Source organism: Ixodes scapularis, unplaced genomic scaffold (assembly GCF_016920785.2).
Source record: "Ixodes scapularis isolate PalLabHiFi unplaced genomic scaffold, ASM1692078v2 PGA_scaffold8__174_contigs__length_109621045, whole genome shotgun sequence".
Classification (NCBI taxonomy): Eukaryota; Metazoa; Arthropoda; class Arachnida; order Ixodida; family Ixodidae; genus Ixodes; species Ixodes scapularis.
In genome coordinates, this window is record NW_024609883.1 from 69084444 (window position 1) to 69097777 (window position 13334).

Sequence of the window (13334 nt, forward strand, 5' to 3'; positions counted from 1 at the left end):
GAGAGAGGCACATGACAACATGTCATTCAGAGTGCTCGTCTGCACAGATTTGTCACACACCTTCGCTTTGTCTCTGATTGGCTCGAGGGGGCTGTGGCGGTTGCCCCTTTCCAGGTTACAATGATACGAAGTATAGGCAACCCACACTTTTCAAAAAAGGCAATTGAAGAGACCGAAAGGAATGGTCAACATTTTTCAACAAGACTGCTTTTCAGGCAAGGGGTGAACACAAATATGAATTATCTTATCTAGGTAATTAGAACAAGTAAATAATTGACCGACAAATACAATGCACTCTTGATGAAGAGAAGTATTGCTGCAATAAATCCTACGAAAGAGAAAAAGGTGCAGTTAATCTATGCAGACACAAAAACAGTTGTTCTTATTGCAAGTCGAATAGCTTTGAAGCAGGTGCCTGCAACGATTTATTCATCCCCACACTCAATAAAACGTCATCCTCGTAGCTGAAAATAAGTGTGCACTTCGCACTCACCATAAAAAAAAGAAAAATGGTCGAATGTAGAATCGTCGATTAGCACAAAGGGCAGGATCGCAGGAACTTCCTCGCTAAAAGTTGTTATGGTTATTCGGTGACGCAGGCCTGAAACAACTTCTAGTCCCTAACGCGACGTATACCTTTCGCGTCGATTCTCAAACATTCCAACGTTCAAAACAAAGCTAAGAGAATGCGAAAATTTTATGCTAAAAGCACTCAAAGTTCTATCGATCCTCGAACAGATCCCAAACCGAGCACCGGTACGGCGATACGGCTGTCTCACAGGTGTTAATATCCAGATGATCCAGAGCGATCTTGCGCAAAAAGGGTATAAAGTCTCATACTTTCATATTTTCACATTATACCTGCGTCAGCGAGCACGAAAAAGCCCGAAATCGTCGGAAAGCCGCGGCACATCACGGCTGCCGCCGCACCGAACAAACTCGCATCCGCCAGCTCTGGGCGCTGCCATCTTACCTGCGACGTCACGGCTCTTGTGAGGTCACGTGACGAGTGGTCACATTTGCGTAAAACATGGCGGCAACCGGGAGGGTGCCACTTCCGAACTTCCGGTTTATCACTCTAAGCCCCTCTACCTCGTTGATCCCACACAACGAGGTTAAGGGGCTTAGAGTGATAAACCGGAAGTTCGGAAGTGGCACCCCCCCGGTTGCCGCCATGTTGTACGCAAATGTGACCACTCGGCACGTGACCTCCCAAGAGCCGTGACGTCACAGGTAAGATGGCAGCGCCCATAGCTGGCGGATGCGAGTTTGTTCGGTGCGCGGTAGCCGTGATGTGCAGCTGCTTTCCGACGACTACGGGCTTCTTCGTGCTGGCTGACGCAGGTATAATGTGAAAGTATGAAGGAATGAGACTTTATACCGTTTTTACGCAAGATCGCTCTGGATCATATGGATATTAACGCCTGTGAGAGAGCATCAGCTCTGCATCGCCGTACCGGTGCTCGGATTCCGGGATGTGTCCGAGGATCGATAGAACTTTTGAGTGCTTTTAACATGAAATTTTCGCATTCTCTTAGTTTTGTTTGAACGTTGAAATATCTGAGAATCCACGCGAAATGTATGTGTCGTGTTAGAGCCTAGGGGAAGTTGTTTCAGCCCTCCGTCACCGAACAACCATAGCAACTTTTAGCAAGGAAGCTCCTGCGATTTTTACCTTTTGTGCTAATCCACGATTTACATTCGATCGCTTTTCTTCCTTTTTTTTTGTGTGAGTGCGGAGTGCACTTATTTTCAGCTACGAGGATGACGTTTTTTTGAGTGTGGGGAAGAATAAATTGTTGCAGGCAGCTGCTTCAAAGCTATTCGACTTGCTGTAAGAACAAGTGTTTTGGTGCATGCATAGATTAACTGCACACTTTTTCTCTTTCGTAGGATCTATTGCAGCAATACTCTTTTCCATCAAGAGTGCATTGTATTAGTCGGTCAATTATTTAATTGTTCTAATTACCTGGATAATATGATTCATATTTGTGTTCACCCTTGCCTGGAGAGCAGTGTTGTTGAAAAATGTTGACTACCATTCCTTTCGGTCTTTTCAATAGACTCTTTTCAAAAGTGTGGGCTGCCTATACTTCGTATCACCGTAACTTGGAAAAGGCCAACGGCCACAGCCCCCTCGAGCCAATCAGAGAGACGGAGCGAAGGTGTGTGACGAATCTGTGCAGACGAGCACTCTGATGACATGTTGTCATGTGCCTCTCTCCAACGTGTGTATTGACTCACCGAGACTGTAGCCCTTGCCATCTGCCAAATTCTGCTGAAACAAATTACAGTAGCTACTACTCTAATTACCCCAGGCTTTCATACTTTGGGCATTTGTTCCACAAGAATGTTATGTCCGCCATCCCTGTGAATTCGGCTCAGCACCTATTGGACTCGAATGCTGCATTAGCGTTAGACATGAACTGGGGCCCATTCGTGTGCTTTACGCCGAAAAAAATGGTGACAGTTGTGTTGCTTGATGGGGTTCTGCATAGGGTCTATTGTGTCATACATATAGGAAGTGACATGCTATATACCAATGCATCAACACATACTACATACTACTAAACGATATGCTTAGAGGTGTGTTTGTTTTTCCAATTAACAAGTTACAGCAGTGTGCTTTAATGTTATTATCATGTGTGTAGTTTTAAGTATCCCCTCTGCATTGCCAACGAAGGACCCTGAAGGGAATAAATTAATAAATAACATTTTCACATCACTGGAGTTGGTTTTCGGACGCACCACATGTTCAGGAAAGGTTGAACGAGTGCAACCCCATGCAAGAAGTCTGCCAGTCTGGTATGTCCCATTCATTAATATTGAAGGGTCAGAGATGCGAGTGTCCTCGTAAGGTCCAGAGCGTGCAGTGAACACAACTCTCGGTGTATAGACTCTCAAGGCGTGAAGGCAAGCGGAAATATGTTTATCTGGTTAGTGTATCAAATATGTTTATTTCCACTTGGTCACATAATTATTGATTCTTAGTAAATGGTTCCATAACGAGTTCTTTCTGCGACAGTCTCGTGTCAGGCGTTCAGTCGTAGTACCTGTGGACCTTGTTGTCGGATGACGCTCCTGGCACGTCAGTGTTCAGTTTGGTCAAGTGGCAACTTTGACCGACTGATGCTGTCTTGTAATCATACGTCATGTGCGATCACTGACGTCCGATGCACTGAAGCTGCAGGGCTGGCTTCTAATCCAAAAATTTTCCTGGTAGTTTTCTGCATCAATGCAGCAAGCTCGGGCATTTATTGCTTACGTGGCTGTGCCTTTTGCTGTACCGTTGACTTGATAGCTGGCAACAATGTTTGTTTGCTATCCAAGTCTGGTGATGCTTGCAGTTCACTTTTGAGAGCAACCAACCATTCTATTCCTTCAAGTCACTCAGGGGCATTCTCCCTCAAAGTTGGAAATTCTGTGCCTCGTGGAGTGGACACAGATAATTGGTGTCAGCAAATTTTTAGGTATTGTCCTTGGACGACAACGGACCCCAAAAATCCACTTTCACTGCATTGCCGCTCACCTTCTTTGTCGTGCTTACATCTCGTTGAGGTCATGGACATCAGGAGCTTCGGGGTAATCAGGCATTCAGCATCTTCGATTCAGCACCTTCGGCATCAGGGACAAAGGTCGCCGAAGATAATCGTTAATCTCCCGTGGTCGCTCCTCAAGACGTGATTGAGGGTCGTTCGGCACGAACCCTCGCAGACCAATCCATTGGTACGGGCAGCTTTGGTAGACATGGTCGGCTTCATGCAGTGGTAGCAAAGTGGTTTTCGGTCGGCCATTCGCATCACCTACGTTTTCCTCGGTATACTTTGTTGAGCACAGACCTACACACGATGTCGGGAATGCTTCGGCATTGGAGTGTCTCACTGAATTGGCATTGAATACTAAGAGGCAGCCAGTGGCGGTCGTTGTGCCATTGTGGGGTAAGTTCCCTTGGTTTGTCAAATGCCGCTTCGCTCGCAGAAGTCTCGGTTGAAATACCTGTCAAACTTGTTCCGAAACAATCTCGGCAATCAAAATAAAAGCCGGGCAACTGATGGCAGGAAATAGCTTCCTGATCTCCTCCCAGACAACGTCGTGGATGATGTCGTGGATGCCTGGGAGGCTGGCGTCGAAGTAGCAGCTGGACAACTCGAGTGTCGAGACGCCGAGAAGTTGTTCATAGTGACAGGCTCGGGCATGCAGTGCACATTCAATGTTGGAAGCCTCGGTGATATGAACACTTCAACTGTTGTTGGGGGGTTACGGACAAGGCTGCCGAAGGTGTTGTCCCTTACATGAGGGGCATGGGATTCTTAGGTTCTTGTCTTCTGTAGCATCAAGGTCGGCGTGGGCGTGGGCGCTCGATCAAGCCCAAAACACCCTCCGCGAGTGCGGTGGCGCTCTCGTTGGGGCAGTGTCTTGGACAGAATCAAGAATGCGGCTCTCTCTCTTTGATGTTGGCTGACAAATGCGCGCTTCAGCTCGATCATGCAAACTTCCCATGACACTAAGGAGGATCCATGGTTCTCAGACCAGCGCCGGCAGTTTCTTCCACGAGAAGTATAGGTTCTGCAGGAGCTGGTTGTCTGTCCACCCAATGTGGTGGGCGACACTGTCATATTGTTCAGTCCAGTCCTTGACGTCTTCATACAGCTTGCGTGAAAAAGCGTCGGAGTGTGATTTGCGACGGGCATGCAAACAATGGTGGGAGGGGACGCGGTTTGCTGCTACAAGGTTGTCATTGTTGGCTTAGTCAGCTTCGGATTTTCTGGCAGGAGACCGAATTCCGGTGGTTTTTCCTGGTAGCAGCAACTGGCTCGGATTTCAGGTGCTTCGTGGTGTATTTCCGAGGTTACTCCTTGTGATACTCGCTCGTCTTGCGGTTGTTCTGCCAGGCTCGGGTTAGGACTTTGCTTACGGCTCGCCGGGGGTATAAGACGGAGGATAGTCAGCCACCCGTGTCTCATTATCGGGGAACTCGGCTGAGGAGCCGCCGGGTTCACACAGAGTGAGGGGCTATGGGTAAAGTACCCAGCACCTCCACCAGAACATACAATGACAGCCGAGCATAACCTGCAGTGTTCCAGAATAGTGAATATTGATAGAAGATAGGACTGGAACAAGGATTCGTGACAATATAACAAAACTCGCAGAAGAGAGTCTATCCTGACCACTGAAGAAGCTGCATTGCTTTAGTGGCATTCTGTCCGAATAAATCCTCTCCTTCGGGGTTTAGCGACTGCCGTGGACGAACTGAACTGAAATGGATGTGGGACCACTTTTTTGGTAATGAGCCACTGCAGACTGTTGCCATATTGCCATAAGCTGGGTAGGTAACACGCTCGATGAAATGTCCGTACAGCTTGCAATTCGCGTAACGAGTGTGGATGAAACGTTTGTGTTGACGAAACATGCGACAGACCAGCGGGATCAATACCAACTGCAACAACTGTGCTCCGTGAAAGTGCACGTCTACGCCGGAACAATTTCGGAAGCAGCACAGCATCACCTAAAGCATGGCACAGGAACTACCAGATTGAAGGCAGCTCTTCGGTGCGCCGCACACCTGTGCTCCGTGAAAGTGCACGTCTACGCCGGAACAATTTGGGAAGCAGCACAGCATCATTCAGCACGGCACGGGAACCACCAGCTTCAAGGCAGCCTTCCGGTGCGCCGCACAACCAAAGTGAGCCCTCGGTCATTTGACCGAAGCTGCACCACGATTCCACACCGCCAAGCACGACTCACGCAATTTCCGTCGCTAAACTGTGTATCCAAATATATTGCACACGCTTCACTGCAAACCTCGAAGGTTCCGATGGTCAACGAGAACACAGAAACGTCACCTTAAATTTTATCCTAGCGGTATCCGAATCAATCCGAGGTCCGAGCAACGTAGGTCAGATTGTCTCTTCCCTGGCAATATCCCAGTCGGTCACCAGCGAAATGCACACGGTCACCAGCGAAATGAACACCGTTCCTCCGTATTTTCACGTTATACCTACGTCAAACACCACGCTGAACTCTGAACACGCTTTCGACTGGCCTCATATGACGGCTTCCGCGTCTGAAATCAACTCGCCGAGACGAACGACAACCAACAAAGCATCCGACAAGCTCCGGCCCAGCTGGGGCCAGCCGCTGCATGGGCGCTGCCATCTTTCCTGTGACGTCACGTATTCGGTTTGGTCACGTGACGTGTGTTCAAATTTGCGTACAGTGGCAGCCGCCTTATAGGGGTCACTTCGAGTGCAGACCTGAACCGCGGTTTATCGCTCTAAACCCCTCTACCTCGTTGATCCCACATGGCATTGATATAGACGCTTTGCAGCAGCTGTGCATGGACGCCGCCATAACTGACCTTCAGTTTTTGTTTACTCTTATTTCGTTTATTTCACTTCATCATTACCATAGCAAGCCAGGTTATTGCCATATTAGATTCAACTGTGTCCTTTTCTAAAACATCGGCCTTTGTAAAGGATCGTCAACTACCGTTTCAGTTGCTCGGCATCTCGGTAAGACGAGAGAAGGTCAGCAATGGCGGCTGTAATTTGGCGCGTGTGTAAAGCGTCTATAGGACAAACAACCCCCTTGGCGCAATCAGTGAACTTGTTTCGGTGTTTTGTGCTCCACGAGTCTATATTTGACTTAGTTAATGATTTGGCGCAACAATCTCACCATCTTTAAGGTGCAGACAAAACAATCGATACAGAGTAGCGTTGAACAACTCTCTTTAGGTTGTGGATTACAGTGTGCATGTAGCGGACGACTATAACTTCTGAACCTTGTAACTGCAAGCTCTGAAACTTTGGCATCTCGTCCAAACCGCTAGCGCTACTTTTCGGTGAAAACAAAGCGTTTGGCGTTGCAAATATATATATTGTGACGTGTATACTTCACGATGTCCCCTTCATTCTCTTTCAGCGTGGTGGCCGAGGAAGACGAGGCCCGCGTGCCCTTTCCCCCGCCTCTTAAAATTATTTTTTAATTGGCTATGGGACCCGAAATTCAGAGACATGACTACTGTAAGTTACAAGTAATCTCAGACTACCCAATATAGCAACAGCAGAACAGAACTATGTGCAAAGCATGCTGATAACGTCGGCACGGTATGGGCAGCACACCTAATCATTCGTAACAGATCACACATACTTGTATTTCTCACACAATCTGGTGATGAAGCAGGGGACGTCTTTCTGCGATCATATATAGTGTAACAAAAAATAGCGAGTGTACAGGCGAAATGATGATAGCTATTCGTTTTGTGTAACAGCCGAGACTGTGTTGAGAAAAAAACAAAAAAAACTTCCAAGTCGTAGAAAAGAACACAGAGGAGAATATGTCAGTCAAAATTAAGAAAATGAAACAGGACGGGTTATTGGTGAGAGATGGCTAACCAAAAGTGTCGCTGTGGGAGGCATTGTCACAACTTAATCACCTACAACGATACCGGACGTTGAGTGAAAAATAAATCACAAACCATGCTTCGCATCCTCATGAATTGAGCCAGGATCATCGTCAGCAAGTCATTGATAGAAATAATGTAAATGACCGAAAACGACAGGGCGGCGTCGAGTGTTCGACTTGGGTCCAGGATTGTCAAGGAACCGAAGAGTATGATGAGCATCTAGAAAAAAAGGTAAAATAGATGTCAGGGCCTATACTCCGAATATGCTAAATTAAGATAATGTTGAGCTACAGTTATGCATGTTAAGAGATTTAGGTCGTAGCGAGCACCGAGTGATCTGCAGCCAACAGGATTGCGTCCTCAGCCGACAACAATGCCGAAGAACAAATCACAATGCAAGAAGCGTGTTCATAATACGCCACGCCACGCCACGAGTTCCTTAAGCTCTCAGTCACAATTGCAAAATCAAGGGGCAGAGCTTTGTATACATTTAATTTACATCTCGCGCATAAAGATTTCGGTAATTGAAAATTTAAGCGAAGTATATCCGCTATGACATTTAATAAGATCATTTCTAGAATGAAACTTTCCTTGTCATATTGTCATGTTCTTATAATTTCAACTACCGGTTCAAAAGGTAGTTTATGTTACATACCAATTAAGTGATTTTTTTTTGGAAATAAACAAAAACGCATTTTTGCTCTTATAGAAATTTCAAAAGGTCTGTCAAGGTTCTATACAAGTATATAGGCAAGCCTGAAAACAATTGCAGGCACTATAAACTTATCAATGGCGGGAGCCCAGGAGAAAACACGAATAACCTTATAAGAAAGAACAACAGCTCTCTTCAATTCTTGTTATGTCCGCTGTTTCTTCATTACGATGAAAAAATAACAACTAGACCAACTCTTGACGTTGCTGGAGATAAAGCGTGTTTCTTTTTTTTTATTTTTATTTTTACGCTCTCGACGTTGGCTGGACGAGCTGGGTTAACCATAATGAATCTGAGCACTATACAATAACATATATTCACGATTTCTTCTTATCGGAGGGGGAACATTCGTCAGAGGTGGTCTTATGAAAACAAGTTCCGGACGAAAATATCTAAACATTATATTCAATACAGAATTTCACGATTACAGAACAAATATTAAAAATCCCGCTTTCGTCTATAATCAGGGTTCTGCCTTTTCCACAAATACCAATAAAAAATATTACCACCAAGCCTGCTTAAAAAAAAAATCAGAGAAGCCGAAAAAAAAAAAGAATCTAAACTAAACTTCTTAAAAAAGAAGAAAACAAACACGAGTTTTACTGAAATAATATTTTGCAGACAGCTTTAGGTTATGTCGACCACCCCCTGCACCGAATCCTCGCGGCTTCCTTTTTCTCGAACCGTCGTCGCACTGCTAATGCCTCGCACAAAAGACACGCTGTTTGCTGCAGACATGTTGACAGATGTATCTGCGGGCACGCCTTAGTACTTTGACTCTTTTCACGCCTTAGTAATCTTCGAAGAATGATTTCTTCTTACATTTGTATGCTTCGAATATGCATGCAGACAGTTTTTGCGTGTAACCTGTGTAACAGGACCGCCGCCACACAAGGAAGAAACACGTCTCAAAGAGTGCCTTTAAACTGCCTTTTGTATGATGTATTAGCAATTGCGGCCTCCTTTTTGGGGAACCACGGTCTTCGTCTGGATTTCTTTTCTCAACTGTACCGCAATGTTTTCCAAGTTTTACGGTCACGCGTCGTTACCCTGTGAGGTTGGACAGTTCTACGTCCTTGCCCCTATTTTCTTAGGAAGAAGCCCGACTGAACGCCGATTTTTCCATAAGGAAAAAAAAACACAAGAACAGAGACTGGGAAAAATCAAACTAGAATAACGGACAAATGCACTCACCGCCTCGCGACGGAGTGCGTATTTGTCCGTTATTTTATCTTTCCCAGTCCCGGATGATTTTTTTACGGATTTAATGCACCAGTTAGCCAGCGCATCTCGCTTTACTTGGCTGATTTTTTGCTCGACACACATCAACCGGAAAAAGAAAACAACAGAATTTGTGGGAAAGGACATACCCTGAAAACCACCGCTAAATTCGAACAAAGATAAATTCTCAAAACAAGGAACTCTATTTTTGTTGTATACAGGGTAACATGTATCTAGCAACGTCTACGCTCGCGCATTACCACAGAGCTGGATGCGCTGTACAGCGAATCAATGAAGCCGTCAAGTAGGTTGATCAGAAATATGGGAAGCATCTCCTTCCTTCTGAGCCTGTCCACTGCATCCGTGCAGGCGTCTTCCCAAGCGTACATCTTGACCAGTCGCACCGAAGAAAGAACGTCCGAGAGACGTTTCAAGCGTTCGTCGCGGTACACCATGATTTGCCGCTGAAGTAGAAAAAGAAGAGAAAGAAGCCGAACAATTAGGCGTGCAACGCGCGGGGCATATTTAAAGACGGTTGTAGGGATGAGTAGATCAATGTGTTCGTCAGTAGCCATAATGAAGTAACGCCTGAGCATGACGTCATTGTTAGTGAATTTCCGACCCACCCTAAGTGGCAGACGCGCTAAAGCTCAACAAGAAGCGCTGGAAACCGGCAGTCGCCATCATGTTGGCCTCACCACGTGATAGGCCTTTCGCCCTGAAGCATTAAATAAACTGTGGCGCCTTCATTTTGGCTAGCAAAAACTGGTCTGACTTGGCCTCGCATTAACTTGTGCACCTTTGCTGAGCTTTCATCTTTCTCTGTAGTGCACTGCTTGAAAACGAGAAGCACCTTTCGACGTCCTAAATCGGCTGGGGTCAACGCCGTAAAACAATCGAAAGTGCCGGATTCATGCCACCAGAGCTTTGGTACGCGTCTCTTATCTCTTCGCGGTGACGCCGGAGCATCTGGCGTCTCGACGGTTTTTTTTCTTTAGAACGCGTGAAACGGCATGTTTTGGCTCAAGCTCGTAGCGTCCTAGCTTTGACCCATGCTTTGACGGTGTTCGTATGCTTTTTTTGTGTGTGTATTTTCCTCGTGATATCGCGGTCCGCGCCAGAGCAGGCACGCTTCTACATCTGTGGCAGTTTGAGACGCTCATGTTTGTACTACCTAAAACAAATCCTAACGAGCCGCTTTTTGCAGAGCCAACTGGGCAGCGCAGGAGTCCTATGGGCACTGAGAGAGCGATTAAAAATACGGAACGCGACGTACAGCAGAAACGCTACCTAAAAATATCTGATCTTGCCCGCCAGGGGCGCTGTTCGAAACTTGAGCGCTACAGGCCTATTGAGTCGGTAGAGTCCGAAAATGCCCTTGTGTCGGCCATTTCGCTGAACATGATTAAGCATTGACCGAGCCAATCACTGCGATAGATAGGGTGTTATCAAAATCGGGGTTCGTTTTAAAATCAACCGGAAAATCAGTGTCTTCGCACAGCTATGTCAATATTTATTCAAAAGCGTATTTTCATGGCGGATTTCGCCTTGTGAAATTTGAGGCGTTGATCCCTCCCGGGAAAAGTTAGATCAACACTTTCCACGAGGTCAACGGCAGACTGCCGTGCTGGCAAAGCCATCTCCCGATAGGGAAATGACGCCAGAAGGAATTTTATGACGTCCTCGTGGATAGCCAACGACACCGTCGTCTTGTAACTGCACCTATCAGGAGACTGCGCCACAAGCAAGAGTGTAGAATAACTTGGTCGTTTTGAGCCGTCGTTAATTTTAACATCACACTCTGTTACCGGAGTAAAGGTTTCGTACCTTCATATTAGAAAACCTATCTGCGTTCAGTGTTCCTCTGTTTGTGCTCTCGTGTGATAGCCCCCGCGGGACTCTAAGTTCGGTTTCAATTGTGCCCTCTCAGCGTAACCGGCAACGACGGTGTGTGTGTTCAAAGACGGTCTGCTAATATTACGGAACGACACACACAATACTCAGCGATTGATAAAACAGTTATCAAAAGTCTTCTTCGACCCTATGCCAGGCTTGCTCGGATTGAGCTCGGCCTACTGAAAAAGGGACAATTGCGGTTTTTTTTTTTTTTTTGTGCAAACGCAAAAAGGGGGGGGGGGGGGGGGGGGGATGTGGCCGCGATAGCGTCTGTAGCGCGATCATCAGGTTAGTAAACAATACATTGATTAAAAACGACTAAGGCAAGGCTTGCTGCCCATCAGCTGCCTCACATGATGTGCACGAGAAATGGCTCTACCAGGAGTGACACCACGGCGCCACCGTCTCGTCGCACTGCTCCCATATAGTATACACAAACCCAAATGGCGTTCTGGAGCCTCGCCACTGGAATGATGAGGAGAAGCGATCCCAGCATCCACGCTGCGCAGCAGAGCGCCGGGTCAGTTCCCACGCGAGCGGCCAGGAGGTAGACTATCAGCGGCATGACGAGGACGCCGACCACTTCCGTGGGCATCTGTGTGATGCTCATGGACAGCTGCATGCAGTCGACGCCGAGGACAGAGACCAGGTAGCCAGACGGGTTGGCGCATCGGCTCGTCTGGGAGAGCCGGGTGATCTGTGCACGTGGACCGTAAGGTCGCATTCACAACGCTCGATCAGACAGTTTTTCATTGACTCATGTGACAGGACCGTCATTTACGAGGAAGAAACAAGACTCAGACAGTGCCCGTAGACTGTCGTTTTGTACGCTGAATTAAAGGCGTGAGCGGGGCTTTAGACATTAGCGCCCGTACACTGCGGTGCCAGGAACACGTCTTGGACTAGTTCGTGTACAGCCCACGCATCCAAGGCGGTTTCGATTTGAAAACCAATGTTGTCACAGGAGCCGGGCGTGTCACACTGCCGGACAGGTCGCAATCCCGGTGGTCGGTCGTAAACACGCTGACGATGAAAAAAGGTAAAGAGACCCGAGGGTCACTGTCGGTGCAGCGTCCCATCCCACGCCTCTTTTAGTTTCCGCCGACTGTGGGACTGCAAGTTAAGCAGCAGTAGAGCAGGCGCCTGCCGCCTCTGACTCTGTGTGCAACCGCCAGGATCGTGGCAGGCAGCAGCATGACACTTTTATGACGTCATCGGGCGAAAATTGAGGGGCGATCCTCGAGGCCGCGGTAGACCCACCAGTCGGAGACTCGGCCCCATGGTTATATGCCTAATATTCAGGTAAAAAATCCACCCCCGCTGCATTTAGCAGAGGCATTGCATTCCTCTCGTTGCGCTTAAGTATCTACTCTTTCTTGTATAAAACTCTAGCCATATAAATATTCCGTGTAAAAAATATAACCACTGAAAAAAAAAAATTTATTACTAAACTATATCTTTCACTTTTGTTGAGACACGCTTACTGTACCTGGTAGTCATGGCTCAGGAAGCCGGTATTGCTCGCTTCTAAATTTAGTTCCGGTTCTTTCACTCGCGGGATTAATCGGGAGTCTGCAAACGTACCTTTCTGAATATCGCCGCCTGCAACATGCTGCGAACGCGAAGTCCCAACAAAAAAGCCAAGTGGAGCTGTTGGCAGGCCATGAAGGATTCAGCAGCCGTGGTGGCCACGAATAACAACGATAATTGGCCCCGCTCCGCGTCACAGCTGGTGGCGGTAAGGCTTCTGAAAAACAAACCGGCAAATGTCGTTAGGTCGACTATGCCTAAAAGGGAGATTCTTGACTAGGTAGGCGCAATTGGATTCAGCTTTTATTTAAAACAAATATGCTTATCGCTTGTACTGCTCAAAATTCGCAACACCGCAGGAATCCGCAACACCGCTGCCTAGTATTAAACTAGGCGTTATAAGCAAATAGTCGCGAAGTTAGCAACATTGGTGCCTCCATTTTGATACAACTGCAGGATTTTTTTTTTCATTCTCATCCTGGCGACCTTTAGACACTTGAAATAAGAAACTGTGAAATACATATCAAAATTCATCGAAGCAGGCTCTTTGTGCGAATCTCTTTGTGTTAG

General features: G+C 46.9%; 1 protein-coding gene across 1 annotated transcript in view; it reads right to left on the minus strand.

Annotated features, from left to right (window-relative positions):
• Positions 1–12899, minus strand: part of LOC121833604 (ATP-binding cassette sub-family C member 2-like) — a 75626-nt gene extending 62727 nt beyond the window's left edge. Inside the window, exons 1-4 of the mRNA XM_042287021.1 lie at positions 12819–12899; positions 11674–11931; positions 9599–9802; positions 7478–7624 (exon numbers count right to left, since the gene is read on the minus strand). Of these exons, the coding sequence (XP_042142955.1) occupies positions 7478–7624; positions 9599–9802; positions 11674–11931; positions 12819–12899 (690 nt within the window). The remainder of the gene's footprint in view (positions 1–7477; positions 7625–9598; positions 9803–11673; positions 11932–12818) is intronic.
• Between the last annotated feature and the right edge of the window lie 435 nt (positions 12900–13334).